The 24,034-nt window shown below is 53.9% G+C and overlaps 2 protein-coding genes across 5 annotated transcripts in view; one reads left to right on the forward strand and one right to left on the reverse strand.

Moving 5' to 3' along the window:
• ZNF236 (zinc finger protein 236) overlaps positions 1 to 8,354 on the forward strand; it is a 51,774-nt gene extending 43,420 nt beyond the window's left edge. For 3 of the 4 annotated variants that reach the window (XM_038771187.1, XM_038771186.1, XM_038771188.1), the window contains 7 exons: positions 294 to 434; positions 1,286 to 1,473; positions 3,234 to 3,365; positions 3,652 to 3,849; positions 4,593 to 4,722; positions 4,831 to 5,007; positions 6,051 to 7,605. In XM_038771187.1, the coding sequence (XP_038627115.1) occupies positions 294 to 434; positions 1,286 to 1,473; positions 3,234 to 3,365; positions 3,652 to 3,849; positions 4,593 to 4,722; positions 4,831 to 5,007; positions 6,051 to 6,178 (1,094 nt within the window). In that variant the 3' untranslated portion in view covers positions 6,179 to 7,605. Of the gene's footprint in view, positions 1 to 293; positions 435 to 1,285; positions 1,474 to 3,233; positions 3,366 to 3,651; positions 3,850 to 4,592; positions 4,723 to 4,830; positions 5,008 to 6,050; positions 7,606 to 8,163 lie in introns of those variants that run through there. The other variant, XR_005457188.1, reaches the window with a different exon arrangement.
• A 1,285-nt stretch (positions 8,355 to 9,639) lies between these two features.
• Positions 9,640 to 24,034, reverse strand: part of LOC119949201 (myelin basic protein) — a 49,620-nt gene continuing 35,225 nt past the window's right edge. Inside the window, exons 5-9 of the mRNA XM_038770751.1 lie at positions 14,789 to 14,893; positions 14,393 to 14,428; positions 13,065 to 13,097; positions 12,040 to 12,171; positions 9,640 to 11,375 (exon numbers count right to left, since the gene is read on the reverse strand). Of these exons, the coding sequence (XP_038626679.1) occupies positions 11,331 to 11,375; positions 12,040 to 12,171; positions 13,065 to 13,097; positions 14,393 to 14,428; positions 14,789 to 14,893 (351 nt within the window). The 3' untranslated portion in view covers positions 9,640 to 11,330. The remainder of the gene's footprint in view (positions 11,376 to 12,039; positions 12,172 to 13,064; positions 13,098 to 14,392; positions 14,429 to 14,788; positions 14,894 to 24,034) is intronic.

The raw sequence follows: 24,034 nt of genomic DNA on the forward strand, positions 1-24,034 counted from the left end.
GGTTTCCTTTCCGCTCCTGCAGCAGCTCAGCGGCCCTGACTGGCTTATGCCACCCCCAAGGCGGTGCTCCGTTACCTGGTAAGAGGACTCCCTTTGCACCCCCTCATTCCCTGGGGGAAACCGGCCTTCTTCATTCAGGCCAAGCTGGCTCTCGTGGGGATTATCAGCAGATTACTTTCTCTGAAGACTCTGATGTTGAAAGGGTGATTTGAGTGCTGTCACCCTGCCCGGTTTCTCCTTACCATACATGCAGGCCGGTTGTTTCTGACGTCTTAATGTCGGCTTCTGTTCAGGTCAGGACCTTATCCAGCACAACCCCAGCGGAAGCATCAGGCTCTCGTCCCCGGCTGTGAGCACCCAGCCCAACGCCGCCACCTTGACGATAAGCCATGACCAGCTGCTGTCTCAGAGCTCAGCCTTAAACTCCTCTCCAGGTACGCCGGGGCTTGGAGGGTTCATGGGGTGGATTGGGATCTCTGAATTCAGAGTGGATAGATGGACATACTCACTCTCTGGGGCAAAGCTCACCAGCCAGTCTCCTGACCAGCCCAGGCATGGTTTTGCGGTAATGAAAGACCCTGAACAGTCAGTTTGGTGAGGGGCGTGATAGCCCAGAAGCCGGCCATTTGGAAGCAAAGGACCAGTATGCTCACTCCTAGAACCATCCCTTCAGCCTCTCTCATTTTCTCCCACCTTTGAACACGTTTATATTATTGAAATTATACATTATAAAGTATTTATATTAGTGTCTGTCTCCCCTCTAGACTGTAAGCTTATTCTGGGTAGGGAACGAGTCCACGCATTCTGCGGTATCGTACTCTCCCAAGCGCTAAGTAGAGTGCTCTGTACGTAGTAAGCGCTGAATAAATACCATTGATTGATCACTGAGCAGAAGCCATGCATTTCCTTTTCTAGTTGTGCGTTCCGAATTGCAGTTAGCGCTCTGAGCCCAGGAGCAACCACACCCTGCATCTTCCCTCCTGCCCTCTCTGTTAACCGCCCTGGGAGGTCCGAGCTCTAGTACAGGGGCTTGAGTTCGTAGCCGCCGGCACCGTCTGCGCTTCACTGGGAAGCTTGGGTTGTCGGCTCCATGTTCATTGACCAGCCTGCTCGACCTACTGGCCTCTATTACCTCACCAGGGTTGCTCTGAGCCAGATTCCTGAATTCCCAAAGAAGGGCAGCCCCTGCCTGGAATCCGGGCCTCACCCCCAACGTATCCAGTAAAGAGCTGTAGGAGTGATGTCTCCTGGATTCTTCTGCTCTCTTCTCTCTCTCTCCCCCCAGAACTGAACGCAGCAACTGGAAGCCTTCCGGCACCTGCCCCCATGTCACCCCCACCCGTGTCTGCCTCAAACCTAGTGATGTCATCATCGGGAGTTGGGCCTGACGCCAGCGTCACCCTGACTCTGGCCGACACGCAGAGCATGCTGTCGGGAGGCCTCGATGCCGTCACCCTGAACATCACGTCGCAGGTAAGCCGAGCTGCTCCTTGCGTCAGTCCTGCTCTGGACTGCTTTAGGACCCGGTGAGAGGTCTTGAAAGTGGGTGAGAGAATGAGGGCTTTCAGTTCAACTAAGAGCATCTATTGAACGTGTTCAGGATCATCACTTTGGTGAGGTGACCCCCAGACCTTTCCTTATAATAATAATAATAATGATAATAATGATGGCATTTGTTAAGCGCTTACTATGTGCAAAGCACTGTTCTAAGCACTGAGGGGGATACAAGGTGATCAGGTTGTCCCACGTGGGGCTCACAGTCTTTATCCCCATTTTACAGATGAGGTAACTGAGGCTCAGAGAAGTTAAATGACTTGCCCAAGGTCAAACAGCAGACGTGGTGGAGCCATGATTCGAACTCATGACCTCTGACTCCAAAGCCCGTGCTCTTTCTGCTGAGCCACGCTGCTTCTCTGTGCTTATCTGTAGAATGGGGATGAAATTCCTGTTCTCCCTCCCTGTTACGCTGGGAACCCCACTTGGACAGGCTCTGTGTTTGTTCTGATTGTACTGTATGTAGCTGGCACATAGTAAGCACATAATAAATACCAGGACTCTGGTATTATGATGTGCCAAGCTCTGGGGTGTGTTTAACCCTGTCATCCCCAAAACCCCCCCGCAGCCTCTGTGTGTGTGTGTGTGTCCACCTACATACTCGATATACTCATTTACCTAGTCAGTTTTGTCCTTCTAACTGGTTGTTCTCTCTGACTTTTTTGAACCCGACCCGTGCTGGAAGGTACAGGGAAGCCTAGAGCTTCCAGCTGCCTTGGGATCATCATCATCATCATCAGCAGCAGCAATCGTATTAATTGAGCGCGTACTATGTGCAGAGCACTGTACTACGCGCTTGGGAAGTACAAATTGGCAACATATAGAGACAGTCCCTACCCAACAGTGGGCTCACAGTCTAAAAGGGGAAGACAGAGAACAAAACCAAACATACTAACAAAATAAAATAAATAGAATAGATATGTACAAGCAAAATAAATAAATAGAGTAATAAATATGTACAAACATATATACATATATACAGGTGCTGTGGGGAAGGGAAGGAGGTAAGAAGGGGGGGATGGAGAGGGGGAAGAGGGGGAGAGGAAGGAAGGGGCTCAGTCTGGGAAGGCCTCCTGGAGGAGGTGAGCTCTCAATAGGGCCTTGAAAGGAGGAAGAGAGCTAGCTTGGCGGATGGGCAGAGGGAGGGCATTCCAGGCCAGAGGGATGACGTGTGCCGGGGGTCGATGGCGGGACAGACGAGAATGAGGCACGGTGAGGAGATTAGCGGCGGAGGAGCGGAGAGTGCGGGCTGAGCTGTAGAAGGAGAGAAGGGAGGTGAGGTAGGAGGAGAGATAATACGATAAATCACTGCCGATGAAATGTAGCTATGTTGGCCCCCGTTTGCCCCTACCCACCCGAGTAACATGTCCTTGCTGCTTATGGACTAGGGGTGATGTGACGACGGAGTCTCCTGTCCTAAGTAATAGACGAGCTTCAGTCCGGTCAGGAAGCCTCTGGGACCGTGGCTCAGCTTGGAGGAGTCGGTTCCAGTGTTGGTGACTCTCGTAGGGCCCCATGCGTTCTCCTGGCCCCGCATCTTCCCTCTGGGGCACGGAGGGCAGCGAGACCTTTGGTGGGCAGGGATGTGGCACGAGGCCGTGTGCCCCTACAGGTTGAGTTTTTCGCCCTGGTGACCAGTGGAACCACCGGGCATCCTCTGACTGACCCTGTCTCCTCAGAGCCAGCAGTTCCCCGCTCTCCTGACTGAGTCGTCCCTTTCGAGCCCAAGTGGCGCCGGCCCGCAGCAAGTGATCCTCGTGAGCCACACCCCACATTCCGCGGCTCCCCACTCGGAGGACATCACCTTCCAGGTATGCCCCTGCTGCCCTCTACGGAACCTCGGGACCAGGACACAGAAGGGAGTGGGAGAAGAGGAAAGGAGGGCTTAGTCAGGGAAGGCCTCTTGGAGGAGATGTGCCTTCAATCGGGCTTTGAAGGAGAAGGGAGAGTAATTGTCTGTCAGATTTGAGGAGGGAGGGCGTTCCAGGATGCGTTCTGGGGTGCAGGTGCCAGTTGGGATCTCCTCGGGGGACTGAAGGTGGGGTGTGCGGAGCCTCTGTGGGCTGGGCGAAAGCGTCGTCCCATCGGTTCCTTCAGGTGACGGAAGGCTCTCCCCCGCTGAGCCAGGGCAGCCCCTCCGAGAAGGGGGGCTGTGGCCACCAGTGCCTGGAGTGCAGTCGCACCTTCCCCTCGGCCAGCACGTTGATGCACCACAGCAAGGAAGTGCACGGCAAAGAGCGGATCCATGTGTGCCACGCTTGCAGCAAAGCCTTCAAAAGAGCAACCCATCTCAAGGTACTTGCCCCAGGAGGCCTGGACTCTGGCACCAGAGGGGCAGGATGGGGCTCAGCCTCCTTGCCTCTGGGCTAGGAGGCTTTGGGACAGCTTGTGTAAAGGGTGTCTGCGGCCTCCTCCTCACTGGGCTGTGTCATGGTGGGTTCCTCCGGGACCGGGCATCAGCCAGGAGGGATTGATTTCTCGGCGGCGAAGACAACACCCGATCTCCCTCATCTACACATTTCAGATTCTGTGCTCTGGTTTTCTAGGATCAGTAATTAGTAATCAGTTGTATTTGTTGAGCACTTACTATATGCTGAGCACTGTACTAAGCACTTGGGAGAGCACAGTGTGACAGAGATGGTAGACGTTCCCTGCCCACAGCGAACTTAGAGTCCAGAGAATGCCTGAAGAAGGCGTCTAAAGCCGCAGAACTGTATCACCACCTCGTCCTGTGCTGGGTAGGCCTTGAGCCCATGAGAGCTGATATTGAGGCTGGCGCATGCTGTGGTCTCTGGCTCTCTGGTCACGGAGGCAGGGGTGGAGTGGGGCTCCGGGTGGCCAGGAATTGGGGATTGTGACTATGGGAATCTAGTGATCCCTCAAGGGTCGGCCCCTCGAGTGTGGCCCGATCCCCACACGCCCTACTCTCCCAGCTGGGCCGGCCCCAGAGATCAGAGAATCTGATTGTCCCACTCCGGCTCTCTCGGGGCTTAGCCCGCGTCTGGGTCCTCACCTCCCTGCCTCCCGGCTTGCACCAGGAGCACCTGCAGACCCACCAGGCGGGACCGTCGCTGAGCTCCCAGAAGCCGCGGGTTTTTAAGTGTGACACCTGCGAAAAGGCATTTGCCAAGCCGAGCCAGCTGGAGAGACACAGCCGTATCCACACAGGTAATGGCAGCCGGGCGATTCCGTAGTGGAGGTCGGGTCTGACCAACGTGCGGTGTTCCGAGCTGTAGGAAGTGAGAGAGATTCCAGGCAGTTTTCTTTGCGGACCAGGGGAGCGTCCATTCCACTGCACGCTCTGTGAGAAGGCGTTTAACCAGAAGAGCGCCCTGCAGGTGCACATGAAAAAGCACACGGGAGAGAGGCCGTACCGCTGCGAGTTCTGTGCGATGGGCTTCACGCAGAAGAGCAACATGAAGCTGCATGTGAAGCGGACGCACAGCTTCACGGGTAGGTAGTTCTGGGAAGGCCCCAGGGGACAGAGCCGTGCCACCACCGCCCAGGCCCGTAGGCCCAGAGTCCCTTAGGGAAAAGGTGGTCAATGCTACCTCACATCAAAGAGGGGGGCTTCATTTCTGTAACCCACTCACCAGCACCCAAAGGTCCTGGGACATTTCCCCGCTAGGCCTAGGCCGGACAGGAGCGTGGCATCTCAGCGACTGTTGCCCAGATCCGACGGCTTGGCCGAGCCAGTGGCCAGGGCCACGTCCGGCCTTCTGACACTTTTGAGGCGGGGATTGAGCTGCAAAACCGCCGCCGTAGGGTGGCAGAGTCGGAACTTCTGCAGGGCACTTACCCTGCTAGCATCAAGTCCTGTGAATTGCATTGTAGCTGTGCCCCTGGGAGGGTGGAGGGCATCTGGCTGGCCGATGGCAGACTGGCAAGGGGATTGGCAGTTGTAAATGAAGTGACTCGTGAGAACCGAGGCTTCAGGGAGACGGTAATGCGAAGCGGTGGTGCATTTCAATACACGGTGATCTGTCCCGGGACTCACTGCACAGAAGGGCTGTGGCCCCACAGCGGGCCTTCCCTGCCACCCTTGCATGGGTATTCAGACCTCACCATCGGTAGTGCCTCCCTGAGCCAGAACCGCCTGACTCCAGAGTTGGTTTGGAGGTCCTGTGAGGACTAGAACAGGCACTGTATTCACGTGAGTAGGTGGCTGAGGTGGCAACTCTAAAGAACAGGAGACTTCAAATCAGCTATCTCAGGCGGTGCTGCTTAGCCCACTCAGCTCCCTCTTTCCATGCCCCCTCTTACCAACTTCGCACTGGCAGAGAAGCCTAGAGCATCAGGGAGAGTTGACTCAAGTTGAGCCCTGGATTGATCCCCGGTGCCCTGATCCTCCCTGGGCTGGTCCCTTGGTCCACCCCAAGAAGGGCAGCCTGCCCAGCCGTCTGCTATTTAATGAGTTGATTTCCTTTAATCTTGTAAAGAAGCCACATGCTGGCTTGCTCTCAGCTCACTGCTCCCTCCTCTCCTGCCCACTGCAGGTCCCTTGCAAGAGTCGGGAGGCCACCAGGAGCCAGAAGGAGGAGACCTCAACCGAGCCCTTCGCCTGGAAGAGGTCGTTCAAGCGCCTGCCAGTGAATGGCAGAGCCTGACCAGCATCTTCCGGTGACGGTGGCCGGATCACCCGCAGGCATCTGGAACTTGAAATCCTGAGGTCAGCTCGGAGCAAGCCAACGCTTGGACCGTCCAGTCAGAGCAGCTTCCCACCAGGAAATGTTCCCAGTAGAGGGTTTAGTCACTTACTAAAAAAGCTGTCTAAAGAATCTTTGTCTTTCGCAGGCTTGTAGGAGAGAGTCGGTGCAAGGTGCACTGCTCTGGACCAAAGGGTCGATAAATCAGAGAACTCAGGTAGATGCTTCAGGCTGTCTCACCTTCTCACCACCGCCGGCCTGTCCGCTCAGATCCCGAGCCTCCAGGCCCCCAACAGTCAGCCTTCGGACCGAGCCATTCCATCAGCGCGAGGCGGCCGGGTTCCCTGGGCTCGCAGAGACAGCAAAAGCAAGCTTCCCGGAGGCAGAGAGCCAACTCATTTTCAGGTTTTACATCTGAAGAAGCGTAGCGTGAAAGGAGAGGCGTCTTGCCAGATGGAGTCCCGAGGATGGGGTTACAGTGCCCGGAAAGGTTCTTTTCCTATTTATTTCCCTTGGGAGCATTTGAGGAGCGTTGGGAAGGGTAGACTCTCCAGGCAGCGCAGCGAACTGAGCGGCTGCCTGAGAGACACGGCCGGACGGTCTCTTACGCTGCCCAGGCGGCCCTCCACGTGCTGGCTGGAAACCCGAGCCCCGTGGGTCCTCCCAACCCGGCCCCCAACGGCTAAAGCTGAGCCAGTTTGGGAAGTCAGGGAGATGAGTCTGTGTCCGACAGGGAGGCAGTTCGGGCCAGGGCGTAGGGGTCTGCTGATAACCAGTGTGAGGCAGGCTGCTTGCTGTGGGTAGCACAAGCCATACGTTAGAGGCAGGAGGTCGAGTCTAACCAACCCTGGAGCGGCAGTCTGAGGGGAGCCGGCCCAGACTCCCCGACAGACGGACCCAAAGCCCCCGTTTCCTCCTGCATCCCCATCCGGGGCATGGTGCTCAAAGTGGGGGCTACCTTGGCTTGAGCGAAGCGACCCGGAAAACGTTCTGGGTCGGGGTGGGGTGTGGCCCCCCTGGGGGGGAGTCCGAGACCCAGTGAAGTCGAACACCCCCCCCACCCCGCCCCTCCACCATCTCACCCTTTCTACATTCCAAAGATAGTGGGAGACTCTTGGCTTCGTTTTAGTTTGCCGTTGGAAATTATTTATATGTCCTCTCTATAGATATCTGTGTGTGTGCGTATGCGCGTATGTGTGCGTGCGTGAATGTATGTGTGTGTGTGTGTATATATATATATAAATATTTATATAAATATATAAAACATAAATGGGCCTCTGTGTGGCCAGCCAGTATATTTTGTAAATACAACCGCAGAGAACGTTCAGATCCAATTTTAAACATCACACGAGCACTTCCAGATCAGTATTGGACTCATTTTATTAATAAATGAATATTCATCTTACTGTCAGATAAAGTTGGGTTTTATTTTCCTGCTGGGCCCTGGTTGTCCCCTCCACCTGTGAAAAGAGGCGGGAGCTGTGTTGTGGGCTCGGCTTTGCCTGCTGGGAGAGAAGGTTGCTTCCCTTCCCCAGAGGAAGAGACGCATGGACCTGAGGTTCCATTGGGATGATTTTTGGTTTCTTCGGGGCCTCTAGGTATGTGTACCCAACTCTTCTATAGCTACTGGAGCAGAAACATCAACACTTCTCATAGGTGGAAATATTTAAATTAAAAAATAAGTATTAATTTTTTTCAGACTCTGTCTAGTGTATATGTTTTTTTTTTTTAATGTAAAAAAGAAACTGCCTTATCTGGATTAATTTTCTTATGATTTTAGATTGGGATCAATCCAGAGAAGCTCCTTCATGCACTGTGCATGTCACTTCAGACCTGCTGCTTATTTGGGACCTGGAGCTGATATTTGTTCAGACACTTTTCCTGGGAAAACCACGGAAAAGAACCATTGAATAGATACTGAATGCATTCTCACCCATTCCCCACGTTTGTTTTTTGAGCCTAGGTAAGAAGACATCACACTCTTAACCGGACCGTCAGAGCATGTGCAGGCTTGTTGAGTGTTCAAACTATCAAGCCTCCAAAGTAGGCTTTTGTTCTCAGACGTGCATCAGAGGCAGGAAATATCGATTGGAATTCATGTCATGAGGAAAATGCTGGAAAATGGGAGTTAAATCATTCATTTGGGCAACTTGATGAGTGCCCCTGCGTGACCTTTCATTTTTGGACACCTAGGTTTACACAGAAAAGTTACATGAGAGCAGTTACCCTCTTGACTAACCTTGTGGGTGACGGGTTTGGAAGAACAGGATGCCTCCCCGCATCTGTCCTGGGGACCTTCCCCCGGCTTGACCTGGCTCTCTCTGTCCAGGGCCCTGTTTCCCCAAGCCTTTCACTCATCATCAATGGTATTTATTGAACACTTACTAAGTATAGAGCACTGTACTAGGTGCTTTGGAGGGTACAATACAACAGTTAGGAGACACATTCCCTGCCCACAGTGAGTTTACAGCCTAGATTGGGGGAAGATAGGACTTAGGATTCAACACTTTAAGAAGGGGCTGCATTTCAGATGATCAGCGGGAAACCTTTGACCCATCTGTCAGAGGAATGAAGAGTGCAGTTGGGGTGTCGGGGTGTGGTGGGAGAATAGAATAAGAGGGAGCTGAACAAGAAAAAAATGAAGGCGAGAAGAGAGAGCCGACTGTCTTAAAACCCGGGGCATAATTTCTCTTGGGGACTTCTCACAACTTTCCCCTCCCAACTGTACTCCAGCAGACCACAGCTCCCCCGATCCTCAAACCCTCTTGAACATCCTCCTGTCAGGGAAGCCTTCCTTGATTGATTCCCCGCTTCCCTGAACACTTACCCACGGTCAGGCAATTCATTCTTTGGTTTTGCTGTTGCTAGTTGGGTCTCTGTCTTCCCTCTTGTTCCCACAGTAAGGTTACATCCTGTGTCTGCTTGCCTCCTCTACTGGAACTGTAACGCTTTTGAGGATAAGGACCGTGTCGTGAACTTTCGTGGTATGTTGCCAAGAATGTACTAGAGCGTTCTTTACATTAAGAGCCCATTCAGGGCTGTGCATATTGTAGATGCCCAGTACAGTGTCTGCTCACCCAGTGGGCACTCAGGTGCTAGGGACTGGTACCCAAGGACTGGTACAAGGAGAGATCCGTATCGCTCAATCATACATCCCCAGCTGTTGAGGGAGGCAGTTAGGGGGAAATGGACTTTGTGGTTTGGTTGAACAGTCCAATCCTTCCTTTAAAGTAGGACCACCTCCATCCCCTCCTCTTCAAACTATTACACTGGAATCGGTGACCGTCTCCCAGAGGTGGGCAGCAGGGTCGTGTCCTGTCCACACCTAAACTGGGAGGTGTGTCTGGTGGTCAAGGGTTTGCAGGAGCAAGCCCCTCCCGCCCTAGAACCCGGGCGTTAGCACGGGCCCATTGAATCTCACAAAATGAAAGACGTCCCCTGCAAACATCATTAAACGTTTATTATTTTATTTCAATAACATTTGTGATGGGAGAACATCAGTGTATATTTTAAACGAAACTCGCAACGCGGCAGAGTTTACTTTAAGGGGTGAGGCCACAGAGAGAAAAACGCCAGGAGCCAGCAGGCAAAGCACAAAATACGGAATGGGGGTGTGCCGAATGCTTTGGGTAGCTATTATCCGCCCCCTCCTTGAGCTTTGCTCTGAGTTAAGGATGTGCCAGTGTGGTTACACGGTTAGAGGGGGAAATGGTTAGAAGGGAAGGAGAATGCCACGTTTCTGATCCGGTGGCCTGGGCTGCCCCCTTGACTTCAGGGAGGCCGTAGACCGGCTCGGGAGCACAGGGGGGCCTGGAGGGGGATGGCGCCGGCTGGTCTTAGTTAAAAAGGTCGAGCAGGCTCTGAGCCTGCACCAGTGCAATTGAGAAGGGCTTGGCTGGGTCTTCCCCAATGGCCATTGGCAGACCCCCCAGGGGGCCAGGGACCGCCTTGTTAGAGAGACTCTGTGGCTGGGGGGGGGCTTGCCAGGAGGATGGGGTTGGGGGTGGCTACGGTTCACAGGTAACTTTCTCAGATCTCAAGGCGGGCCGGAGGGCCCCTGCCCCTCTGCCTGGGCCAGACACTGGACCCCACGGTGCACCAAGAAATGCCTCCAACAGCCCCCTGCACACGCACCCCATGGGTGGCGGGGGCGGGCTCGCTCTGGGAGTGGCTCGCAGCCGGGCCGGCTCGGTTGGGGGTCCAGGTTCGCTCACTACCTAGGACACGGCAGCGGCCTTCAGCCTGGTGGTCCAGGGGCCGCGCCATGCGCCCGGCCATGCACCCGGACTCAGGGGGCGGCTCTGGGCGGCGGCCTGGCCCCTCTCGAGTGGACAGCCCGACCCAAGTCAGACACCCTCTTCGTCTCACTGCGCCCTTTCAGATGGGTTTGGGGGTGATGAGCCGACACTGGTTGGGAAAGGACGGTCCGGCGGGGGCGGCCCCCGCCGGCTCCCCCGTCCCCAGACTGCCTTCTGCATCACTGGATTCCCACAATTAATTGCTCAGCTCGCGTCTCACATGCCTGAACCGCCCTATGCTGGCTGACCGCTCCGCCAAAGGAAAAGATGAGGGGTGTTGGGGCAGGGGAGAGAGGAAAGCGGGCTCAGGGGAGAGAATGGGGAGCAAAAAAGTGGGGTGCAGGCTCAGGGGCCAAGAGAGGGGAGGGGAAAAGAGGGGGGAGAGAGAGGGGAAAGGGAGAAAAAGAGGGAGGGGGAGAAAGGGAGAGAGGGAGAAAGGGAGAGAGGGAGGGAAGGATTTTAAAAGCAAAACCCAGCCCGTTTGGACCCACCACCCACCTCCGCCCCTGCCCCTCGGTATCAGCTCCGGGGGACAGGGTGAGGTCTTGGCCCTAGCAGGGCCTGCCCGGTGGCAAGGGCGAGGGCCAGGAAGGGCAGAAGGTGGCACCGGGCCGGGGGGCTGGCCCTCATTAGCTGGGGGGGAGCGGACCCCGGCCCCCGGCCCCAGAGAAGCCTCCTGAGTCTTCATCCACGGACCCAGGCGGGCTCGCCCCCCGACATGCTCGGCTGGCTGAGGGTCGGCTGGGTCTCGGGTGAGGGGCAGGCGTGGGAGGTTAGCGGTTTTAGGCGTGGGGTTAGGAAGCCGGATATACTGTGGAGACCTCTGGGAGCATCAGCGTCTGGCCATGGGGGATCCGGACCGACTGTCTCTTCCACCCTGTGGGCCGAAAGAGAACCGCGAGCGTCAGCGTGACCCCGGCCCGGGCTAACGGACTTAATAATAACGATGATTGGTACGCGCTTACTACGTGCCAAGCACTTTTCTAAACACTGGGGTAGATACAGGGTAATCAGGTTGTCCCACGTGGGGTTCACACTTTTAATCCCCATTTTACAGAGGACGTAACTGAGGCACAGAGAAGTGTAATGATTTGTCCAAGGTCCCACAGCAGACAAGAGGCAGAGCTGGGATTAGAAATTGGTCTAATGGAAAGAGCACGGGCTTGGGAGTCAGAGGACGTGGGTTCTAATAATCCCAGCTCCGCCACCTGTCTGCTGTGTGACCTTGGGAAGCCACTTAACATCTCTGTGCCTGTTACTGCATCTCTACAATGAGGATTAAGACTGTGAGCCCCATGTGGCACAACCTCATTACCTTCTATCTACCCCAGCGCTTAGAGCAGTGATTGGCATATAGTAAGCGCTTAACAAATACCATACTTGTTATTATTGTGTCCTCTGACTTCCAAGCCCGGACAGAGGTGGATGGGGAAGGGGGGGAGGGGTCGCTGGGAGTGTGGGACACCGGTCCACACCCCGAAGGACCATCCCCTTCAGCCCCACCATGGGACCCCCGCCTGCCACGCCTGGAGCAAACCTACCAGCTTGAAGATTCTGGAAAGTGTGCCCTGGCCGGTCTGGTAGCCTCCCTTGTAGCCCTTGTGGGCGGCTTTGTAGTCCGAGGTCCTGCCGCCGTAGCCGTAGCCATAGCCAGACTTTGGCCCTTCGGCACCCTGAGGATGGAGAGGGATGGGGCAGGGGCTCAGGGTCGGGCTGGGGGGCCCGGGGGCTGGGGGTGGGGTTTGAAATGAAAAAAGGGGAAACAGTGCGAAAGGAGAAAGCACAGCGGCCCCATCCACCAGGGCCTGTCCCCGCTGCCCTGCAGAGAGAAGACATGTGGGAATGTGGGAACCACTCCACAGAGCGAGCCTGCCGGAACCTGCCCCCGGGGGGCTGCTGCCACAGGAGAAAGCCCCTTTCCACTCTTTCGTGGGTCCCAAATCCCAGGATATTGACAGAAAACTCCCACTTTCCTCCTTTCCGTGTGTGGGAAGAGGTTCGCCGGAATGCGTTCCCAGGCACGGAATAGAGGTGCGAGGGAGCGGCCCTCGTCCTCCAGCCGGACTCCTGGAAGAAGAAATGGGCAGGAACGACTCAGGAGAGGGGATCGGGGGTCCAAATCCAACCTCCAGGCCGGCTCGGACGTCCACGGGGGCCGGAGATGGGTCTCAGGATTAGGCGGGCAGCTGCTTCCCACCGGACCCCCAGAGCTCCTTCTCCGGCCTGCAGGGTCCTGCGCTTTGGAGGGAGAATTCCCCTCCCCACCTTCCCATGCCCTCCTCCCCAAGACCCTGGACACGGCCGGGGAAAGCTGCATGTCTTCCAAAAGCCTTAAGGAAGAGAGGATGGGAGCCAAGCAGGGTTGTTTAATATCCTGGAGGAGCAAGCTGAGGCTTCAGGCCAGAAGCGCAGGTGCCCACGTCGCCGCTGCCAAGAGCAGGAGAGTGAAGAGCGGGGTGGCAATTAGGCAACTGAAATAAGATGGAAAAGGAAAGTTCACAGGGGGCTGCGACTGCCAGAAGCCCCGTGTTGGACGGCTGGAGTGAGGGGACCCGATGCCACCTACCCAGCTAAATCTGGTGAGGGACAATCCTCTCCCCTGCAAGAGGAAGAGACACAAGGACACACAAATCAGCAGAGAGTAGAGGACTTCCCCACCCTCGTCCCTTCCGAGAAGGCTAGCAGACCCTGACTCAGTAGGTCTTCCCAGGTGCAAATCCCAGCTCCACCACTTGCCTGCTGTGTGACCTCGAGCAAGTCATTTAACTTCTCTGGGCCTCATTTACTTCATCTGTAAAATGCAGATTAAGACTGTGAGCCCCATGTGGGAGAGGGACTGTGTCCAAGCTGATTAGCGTGGATCTAACCCAGAGCTTAGTACAATGCCTAATATAGAGTAAGCGCTTAACAAAAAAAAACAAAAAACAAAAAGGCATTCACCTTTCTTATGGCAGGGATCTTCCTCGGAGAACCAAAAAGGGTTAAGTCTCAGCAGAGACCTCGAAGGAGCCGAACACTTGGTGTCCAATACTCAGTCCAGGCTCTGCTAATTGCCTCCCTCTCATCTTCCCACCCTCCTCTCTCACTCCAACCCAGCTCAAACTTTGCTCCTCCAAGCACACCTCCTAGCCGTGCTTTGCTTCCGACTCTCCCCTCTCCAACTACTTGCCCACCCGGCCTGGAACTTCCTCCGCCCTTCTTCAAATTAACCAGACCACCATTCTCTCCTTCAGGACGCCTTTCAAGATTTCTCCCTGCGTTCCTGATCAGGTCATTGCATCGGGCCACTTTGATGGCTAAGGAGACTCCTGGCTTACCCGTTCCTTTATTTGTTCTTTTGTTATCAGATGCATCTATGTTTCATGATAATTCCCACCGTATGTACACAATTTGCCTGACTCCCATGCAATTGGATTGCAAGTTTCCTGAGCACAGGAGTCATGTCTTCTATTTCTAAGTGCCCAGTTCAGCGCTCTACAGAAAGGAGGAGCAGAGAACAGCTCTCTGCACAGAACTAGTAATAATAACATTTTTGGTATTAAGTGCGTACTATGCGCCAAGCACTGTTCTAAGTGCTGGGGCAGATGCAAGGTAATCAGGTTGTCCCACAGGGGGTTCACAGTCTTAATCCCCATTTTCCAGATGAGGGAACTGAGACACAGAGAAGTTATGACTTGCCCAAAGTCACACAGCTCATAAGTGGTGGAGGAGGGATTAGAACCCATGACCTCTGACTCCCAAGCCTGCGCTCTTTCCACTGACTCACGCTGCTTCTCTAGTACAGCTCTCTGCACATAGAGGACACCCAGTACAGTGAGCTGCACACAGTACACTCCAAGTAAATACTGGTGGAGAATCTCATGTCCTGTTTCCTGGGAGGTGGGAGGCTCTTACCTTGGCTTGGGCTGGGGGTGGTGTCCGGGGTGACACCTGGAAGGGAAATTGGAAGTTAGACAGCAGTGGGGGGCTGGTTCACACACCGTCCCTGGATGGCTCCTCTTTCGGAAGACTTCGGAGGGCCAGGGGTTGGGAGGAGGAATGTCGCCACATCCCCACGGCCACCAGACGTGGCTTTAGAGGACGACGCTGGAGTGGCTCTGCAGCAATCTTCGCCGGACTTGCCTCTGATTCCCCCCACCCTCTCAGCCCTCAGAGCTCTTCCCCACACCAATCCACCAGCTCCGACTCCAGCCACCCACTAATCCCTTTCTCTCTAACAGGGCCCCTCCCGGCAGGTGGGTGTTCTGCCAGGGCTCAGACCTGGGGTGCAAAGGGATTGGGGGCACTTACGATGTTCTTGAAGAAGTGGACCACAGGGTTGTCGTCACAGGGCCGGCCATGCTGAGACTTGTGGGGCAAGGAGCCGTAGTGCCCTGCTCGGGCTGCGTGCATCTCCTGAAAGGCAAGACGGGAAACCTGACGCCATGGGCCCAAGACCTAGACGGCAGCCGGGTGCCAGAGGGAGATCAGACAGAAGCAAAAGGCCACAGACTGGACTGGGAACTCCTTGACAGCAGGGGTCAGCTCGTCTTTTGTTTTTTATTGTTTGTGCCCACCACAGTGCCCCGCAAGCAGCAGGCACCCATTACAGTGCTCTGCACAGAATAAAATTTAGTGCAGGCTGTTGCACATGGATTCCACCACAGTGCTCTATATGCAGTCAGAGTCCACTACGGTACTCTGTATGCAGTAAGTGCCCAATAAATACTGATGAACGAAGAGATGAATTCATTAATGATGGGATCATCTGTCGGTGATCAATTCAATGGACCTTAGTACTCCAAGAAGATGCCACACTCGTCTAAATTCTTCAATGGGGGTGTGGGTGGCTGAGAAGGCCAATGTGGGGCCCACATTCCTGTTAAGCGCTTAGTACAGTGCTCTGCACATAGTAAGCGCTCAATAAATACGATTGATGATGCAGAAACACAAGCCATCCTTTGTTATGCAGCCATATTTGTGGTCTGCAATGCCCACGGCTCTTTTCACTTTGGTCTCTGTCTCACCAACTTCACGAGACTTTTGCTCAGAAAGTGCCTCTCCTTTGTCGACAGCCGTGTGCCAGGTTGGTGTTGCCAACTTGTACTTCCCAAGTGCTTAGCACAGCGCTCTGCACCCAGTAAGCACTCAATAAATACGACTGAATGAATGAATGAATGAATGGTGTCTCCACCACAGCTGACATCCAGTTTTCAAGCTGAAATCAGAGCCTTTGTTTTACCGCATCCTTAAACAGCTTCCTTCCTTCTCTCCTGTTCCCTAAAGCGCAACCTCGCTGTGGTGCACTTAACGTCAGTGCAGAGGCCGATTTTATTCCAGGACTTTGTTTTCTGTGATCCTCTTCTGCCATTTGATGTTGACCTTGGAAATCAGAAGTGACACCGGTGGAACTGTACTGTAATGAAGCTGGAGCCATCTTCACTCTTTGGAGGTGAGGTGAGGGCATGGACAGGGTGTGTAATGTCTTCACGGGATAGAAGTTCCAGGTTTCCTGGGATTCTGCTAGAGCCCTGGAGCTCCTCCCTCCAGTCGCTCACATCCCTTAACTTTGGTTTGATTGTGGCCGATTAGGTTTCAGTGAGTCTTAGTCCTCACACTCTTTTGTCAAGTGGGTTCTGGGGGCCGCAAGGTGCTACTGGAGCCATAATTTTTTTTTTCTTTAAGGGTACTTGTTAGGCACTATACTAAACACTGGGGTAGATTCAAGCTACCACATGGGGCTCACAGTCAATCTCCATTTTACAGATGAGGTAACTGAGGCACAGAGAAGTAAAGCGATTTATCCGAGGTCACCCAGCAGACAAGTGGCAGAGCCGGGATTAGAACCCAGGTCCTTCTGATTCCCAGGCCCATGCTGCTTGGCGGGGCTGGGCAGGGCTGACAGGTCTCAGAGAGGCAGATCATCATCATCAATCGCATTTATTGAGCGCTCACTGTGTGCAGAGCACTGTACTAAGCGCTTGGGAAGTACAAGTTGGCAACATATAGAGACAGTCCCTACCCAACAGTGGGCTCACAGTCTAAAAGGGGGAGATAATGTGCTAGGCTCTGTACTAAGCATTGGGGTAGATACAAGCAGAGAGCAGCGTGGTCTAGTGGAAAAAGCACAGGCCTGAGAGTCAGAGGATCCAGGTTTTTATTCCTGCTCTGCCACTTGTTTGCTGTGTGACTTTGGACATGTCACTTAACATCTCTGTGCCTGAGTTACCTCATCTATAAAATGGGGATTAAGACTGTGAGTCCTATATGGGGAAAGGACTGTGTCCAACCTGATTACTTTGTATCTACTCCAGTGCTTAGTACAGTTCCTAGTGCATAGTAAGCAATTAACAAATACCTTTTGAAAAATACAATATAATCATATTGGACACAGTCCCTAACCCACATCGGGCTCATGGTCTTAATCTCCATTTTACAGATGTGGTAACAGGCACAGAGAAGGTAAATGATTCACCTGAGGTCACACAGCAGACAAGTGGCAGAGCAGGAATAAAAACCTAGGTCCTCTGACTTCCAGGATGGGACACTTTCCATTAGACCACACTGCTCTCTGCTTGTATCTACCCCAGCACTTAGTACAGTGCCTGGCACATAGTAAATCTCTCTTTGCAGTAGGCCACACTGCTTCAATCGGGCTTTGGAGTCAGAGGTCATGGGTTCAAATTCCAGCTCCGCCAATTGCCAGCTGAGTGACTTTGGGCAAGTCACTTAACTTCTAGGTACCTCAGTTACCTCATCTGTAAAATGGGGATTAAGACTGTGAGCCCCCCGTGGGACAACCTGATCACCTTGTAACCTCCCCAGCGCTTAGAACAGTGCTTTGCACATAGTAAGTGCTTAATAAATTCTATTAATAAAATTATTATGATTATTCAATCAGTGTATTCATCAAGTGCTTACCACGTGCACAGCACACAGTTCCTCACTGCTGCCTTCCTTCTGCAGAGACTTAACTGCAGTTGCCCACAGGACTCATTTTGACGAACAGACTGAGCGGTCAGTGAGCTCCCCATAAGTTCCTGGTTGGCAGGGCACCTGATGACTGCCCAGTCAGTGTGACCATACTACTTTAGAGGAGATTGAGGCAGTGATCACAGAGGGCTAGTGTAGAGGGGGTGGGGATGGGTGGGGAGGTCATTGTTTGTTTTTACATCTCCAAGACAAGCAGCAAGATGCCCGCTGTGGGCTGCTGCCACCCAGCAGTGACCAGGCGGGTCTGGACCAAGGCCAGCTCTCCAGGATCCAGCGCCCACCCTTCCAGCCCCTGCATGGACAGAGATCCGCAGACCATATTTCCCATCTGCAACTGGAAGGTACCTGAGCAAGAACTGGCTCCGGCCAGCCAGGCCACGGACAGGATGCCTCACGGTCCCTCACTCCCCCTGAGTGGGCTTTGTGGGGGATAGAGGAGACTCCTGCATCTTGGGGCCTGGGAACATTCAGGCGACACCCCATCCCCAGGCTCAGAGCAGAGCCACCTGCATCGGATCAGACCCCCGGCCCAGTGGGGAATAAGAAACGCAAACCAAGAGAGCCCCTGGAGCAGTTACAAGAGGCCAGAAGTGGGATTCCTCCCTGCACATGCTCCCGCACTGCCTCTGCCATGCACCCATACCAAGTGTTGGCCGCTTGGTCGATACCCACCCAACCCAGACCACTTCAAGCACCCCAAGTCCAGGACCTGCGGCCTACCCAGGTCCCATGGGGTGAAAGGGGCCTTTATGCTGGGGTCGATGTGGTGAGGGGCCTGGGTTGGCATGGTGTCGGAGACCTGTTCCACTCGGGCTGCTCATTAGGCCGTCCTCTGGACTGAAAGCTTGTCTTGGGCAGGGAACGTATCTGCTAAATATGTTGTTTTGTCCTTTCCCAAGCGTTTAGTACAGTGCTCTGCACACAGTAAGAACTCAAAAAATACCACTGATTGATAGGATGGCAAGCAGCTGATGGCACCAAGATTGGCGGCTTCACAGGGGGAAGGCCGCTTTCAGAGAGAAAGGGGTTGCTAGTCCCGGATCCAACCCTCTGAGCCCCTCCGAGCTCCCTCCGGCCAGCAATGGAGTAGTGGATAGAGCGCAGTCCTGGGAGTCACAAAGTCATGTGTTCTAATCCCACCTCTGCCACCTGTCTGCTGTGTGACCTTGGGCAAGTCACTTTACTTCTCTGGGTCCCAGTTACCTCATCTGTAAATTGGGGATTGAGACTGTGAGCCCACATGGGACTGGGACTGTCCAACCTCATTTGCTCACCCCGGCGCTTAGTACAGTGCCTGGCACATAGTACCAAAATCATCATCATTATTCACTGACCCCCAGGTGCAGCTCTGGCTCCAGCTCCTGTCAGCGGGCAGTCTCCAGGAGCAGCAGGGCAGCTGCTTTTCCTCTTGCCCCCCTCTTGCCTTGTCCACCCACCTCTTTCAGGAGTAGAGAGACGGGATCCGCCGCCAGCTGGGGCGGCTGGGTGCTCGGGACCGGCCAGATCCACTGGGCCAGAACTCGGGGAAAAGCATCCCGTCCTAGGCTGTGCCGGACCACGCTAGCACCCGTCTGGGCCGAGCCGGGCACAGCAGAAGTGGACCTTCTAGACTGTGAGCCCGCTGTTGGGTAGGGACTGTCACTCTGTGTTGCCGACTTGTACTTCCCAAGCGCTTAGTACAGTGCTCTGCACACAGTAAGCGCTCAATAAATACGATTGATTGATTGATTGACGGGACCAGCTGCTGGGCTGCCCGCCACGGGTCAAGGCCCTCGGGGAGGGGCAGTGGCTTACTCGTCCACCAGGGGGCAGCACGGCGCAGCCCTGTACCACACTGCCCCCTGGTGACCGGAGAGAGTCGCTGCCCCTCCCTTGAGGCCTTACAATGCAGGCATTATCGGTGGGCTCAAGCGTGAGAGGAGAATGGGGCTCATTGCTCTATTTCCTCAATAATAATAATAATAATAATAATAATAATAATAATAATAATAATAATAATAATAAATAATCGTATTTGTTAAGCGCTTACTATGTGCCAAGTACTGTTCTAAGCACTGGGGTAGATACAAGGTAATCTGGTTGGCACAGTCCCTGCCCCACATGTGGCTCACTGTCATAATGATAATAATAATAATAATAATGATAATGATTTTTGTTAAATAAATAAAAATAATGATGGGATTTGTTAAGCGCTTACTATGTGCAAAGCACTGTTCTACGCGCTGGGGTGGATACAAGGTGATGTGTTGTCCCATGTGGGTTCACGGTCTTACTCCCCCTTTTACAGATGAGGCAACTGAGGCGCAGAGAAGTGAAGTGATTTTGCCCAAAGTCACACCGCTGACAGTTGGCAGAGCCGGGATTTGAACCCATGACCTCTGTCTCCCAAGCCCGGGCTCTTTCCTCTGAGCCACGCTGCTTCTCTAAGCACTTACTACGTGCCAGGCACATAGTGGAGTAGATACAAGCAAATCAGGTTGGACCCAGTCCTTTTCCCAAGTAGGGCTCAGTCTCAATCCCCGTTTTACAGAGGACGTAACTGAGGCACAGAGATGTAAAGTGACTTGCCCAAGGTCACACAGCAGACAAGTGGCAGAGCTGGGATTACAACTCAGGTCCTCCTGACTCCCAGGCCGGTGCTTTATCCACCAAGCCAGGCTCTTTGGCGTCTCCTGGGCTCTTCCAAGCAGGAAAGATCCAGGAAGAAAGACTAACTGGGCCCAGTTGTAACCCTGGTACCAGGGCTGTGATAGTACCGATCTTGGGGAGGAGAGCCATGAAGGCACCACTGTGACTAAAAAATGGGATCAGCAAAAGGGAAATGGAGTAAATATGTAGGGCTGCAAAGCTGGGGACTGGCTGACCGTGTGTGTGTGTGTGTGTGCGCGCGACAGCCGGGACTCTAAGTCCTGTATCAACCTATCCAGCCACATACATGCTCGGGGTACCTCGCCCATTGTAGGCATTCCCTGAGAGGTCACAAAGCCCTCTATTCCCTGGGCCCCAGATTCAAGGGGCAGCAGACCTAGACCTGGGGTAGGGAGGAGGGGTGAGCTGACATGGGGCAAGGAGGATAAGACTGAGCTCCGCCCCAGGGGTTGGGACTGGGCCTGGAGCCGGGGTCGGGCTGCCCATCCCACTCAGCTGGAGCTGAGAGAGAAGGTTGTTAGAGTGAGGGAACTGGGGAACCAAGGAGAAAAGCTTTGACAGGAAGAGGGGAAAAGAGCGAGCTGAGAGCCATGGAGACGGTCAGTCTAGAGGGTGCTGGTCACAAACCCAGCAAGGCCAAAATCCTGCTCTGGTATGGGCTTAGCCATGAGGGAAGTGGCAGTGGCAGGGAACCAGAGAGGGCATTGGCTTAGGAAGTCACTTAGCAAACCTAGTCCGTTTCTGCTTTCTGAGGGACAGCATGGCTGAGTAATAATAATAATGGCATTTATTAAGTGCTTACTATGTGCAAAGCTCTGTTCTAAGCGCTGAAACAGGGCAACGGGGAGTCAGAAAAGCCGGGTCAAGTCGCAGGTCCACCATGGGCCTGCTTCTTGACCCTGAGCTAGTCGCTTACCCTCTCTGAGCTTCAGTTTCCTCCTCTGTAAAGTGGGGATCAGATCTCTTTTCTCCCTCCCTCTTAGGCTGGGAACCCTGGGTACACCAGGGACTGTGTCCGATCAGGTCTTCTTTATCTACCCCAGCGTTGGATAAGTATCATGATTATTAGAGTTATTATTGTTAATTAATAAAAGCCACATGGTTAGAGCATTGCTGAAACTTTTCCCTGTAAACAATGGCCAGTTCATTGCCACTGCCCACTCGTGGACCAGGAACTGTGCCCACACTGCTCCCTGGATGGGGTAGCCCCATCGAGTACAATGGAGGAAGAGGAGAAGAAAGAGAAGGAGGAAGAAGAGGAGGAGGAAAAAAAGCAGGAGAAAGAGGAGGAGAAAGGAGGAGGCTCCAGTTTAAATCTGAAGGAACCAGAGAACATTTTCACAATTGGCCAAGTGCCATGCACCGAGATGCCTGCCCTTAGCCTCGGGACCCCAGCTGCCAGGGCAGGAGCAGATGAGCCCCACCTCAAGGATGTCCCAACAACACACACTCCACCAGCCAACTGGCACCTCGCCTTGCTCCTTTCCTTGGATATGGAGGTCGGGAAATGAGGTTGGTTTCAGGCCCACCTGTCAGGGGCCCGCCGGGTGACTTCAGGGGGCCGGGGGGCTGGGTATGACCATGTTATATTCCCACCGAGGGCTTGGTTGGGAAGGTTTTCCACATACCTGGCTACGCTGCCATGGTGTGTCCAGGTGAGAATGGCTCCTGCAGGGATGGAATGCTCCTGGGGAAGGCCAGCTCCCACCCGCCAGTCCCACAATTGTATGGTGCCATAACTCAGTGATATGGACTGATGTCCAATCATATGACCCTATCACCCAGTGAAATGGTATTATCTTCCCGTTCATACAACACCATCACCCAATCATTCAAAAGCAGTAGTAATAACAACAACAACAATAATACTAATAGTGGTATTTGTTAAGTGCTAGGTGCCAAGCACTATTCTAAGTGCTGGGGAAGATACAAGGCATTCAGGTAGGGCACAGTCCCTGTTCCACATGGGGCTGAGTCTTAATCCCCATTTAATATATGAGGTAACTGAGGCACAAAGAAGTGAAGTGATTTGCTGAAGGTTATACAGCAGACGTGGCAGAACTGTAATTAGAACCCACATCCTCTGACTCCCATGCCCTTGCTCTTTTCACTAGGTCATGTTGCTTCCTCAAAGCGGTGTAAAAGGGAGATTAGAATGGGACTTCTCTGGAAAATGAGTCCCCATGTGGGATGGGGACTGTGCCTGGTCTGATTGTCTTCTATCTATCCCAGCCCTTAGTACAATGACGGGCACATATTAAGCACTTAAATACAATTATTATTACCTGGAACGATAGTCCAATCATACAATTCAATCATACGATACCATCATCACCCAATTATCTGATGCCATCCATCAGTCATACAATAACAACATCCAATCGTACGCTACCACTGCCCAGTCACATGGTGCAGTCACCCAATCTAACAGTATTGTCAGTGTGTCAGTCTCATGGTGCCACTGATCAGCTCATAGCCAGCCCTGGCTCTCCAGGAGAATCCTTGGGGAATCAGGGCATCGGGCAGGGCTGGGTGGTTCTGGATCAAAGGGAGAGGCCAATGAAAGACCACAGCCCACCCACCCAGGGCCTCAAATGGTCTTCTGTGTGTATGGGCTGGGGCCGGCTCTGTCCGTCTCAGAGAACATCACTAGCTGTCACCAGTCTGGCTTGAGCAGCCCTGAAGCTCGTGAAGTAACCAACCACTCGGCTACATTTTCACCGGATTCCTTGCCATGAATACCCACTGCCCCCCCTTCATTAGCAATCCTGAAAATCAACCTGGGAGGATGTGATTTTTGGAGGCCGAGATGGAGAGTGGGGGGCCATGGAGGTCAAAGGACAGAGCATCGGCCTTCCGGTGTGAGAGCCGTGGGGAGAGACGGTCGGACAGGAGGTCAGTAATTAGTACACCACGGGGGTCTGTTAAACTGTTTAATGGGGAGAGAAATGCAGAAGCTTCAAGGAGGAAAAACCACATGAGAACAGAGTCCCAGGTGCTCCACCCACCACAAGGCCAGAACCATTTCCCAACACAAACCAGAAGCAGGGCTCTCACAACATGGTCAACACAGTGACCTAGGAGTCCACTCCAACCACCGCCTCTTCTGGCACCCAGTGGTCAAGGGGCTTGGGTCCTGAGAGGCCTCTGCTTTCGGTCGTGGCTGGCCCAGTGTGGCCTTGGGACAAATCTGATCCCAGGAAATCCCCAAAATGATCCTGGAGGGGGGCACCCCCATCCCCGGGGCAGTGGAATTTGTGCTTTGAAGTGTCTCCACCAGATCCATTCACCCAGAGACTACCAAGGACCAGTGCAAGTATCGCTCAATCCAGGCAGGACCCACGCACAGGGCCGACAGGGTACTGAGGCCAACGGAGGGAAGGACCACCTCCTGGCCTGGGGCTGCCCACCCTTGCTGCCCAAAGAACTGGCAGCCACTAGCCAAGACCCCCCCATTGGGCACGGACCTCTGCTGCGGCACTGCAGAGTTCATGATGCCGGGAGGAAAGGAGCCGCTTGGGCCGAAGCTCGTGAGGGAGATGTTGGCCACAGTGAGTTCCAGGGGTCAATTTCCAAGTTCAGGGACAGCTCGGCTGCTCAGACCAGACCCACGGCCCGATGAGTGATAGAGAAATTCTGCAGCTGTGGCCACGGCGCCGGGAGAGGGCAGGCCCTAAAATGCTACTCGACACCTGGGGTTCAACGGGACCTGTATTTACCGCGTGCTCTCTACAGAGCTCAGGACCAAGCAAAGGCTTCAGTGTCCTCCTCCCAGTCCCCTGCACTCAGAATAGTTGATTGATTAAGGTGACGTTTCTCTCTGCTGGGGGAGCTGTTTATTGTTACACTACTCTCCCAAGCACTTAGTACAGTGCTTGGCACACAGGAAGCACTCAATAAATATGATTAAATGAA

The sequence above is a fragment of the Tachyglossus aculeatus genome, chromosome X2 (assembly GCF_015852505.1).
Source record: "Tachyglossus aculeatus isolate mTacAcu1 chromosome X2, mTacAcu1.pri, whole genome shotgun sequence".
NCBI classification, from domain to species: domain Eukaryota; kingdom Metazoa; phylum Chordata; class Mammalia; order Monotremata; family Tachyglossidae; genus Tachyglossus; species Tachyglossus aculeatus.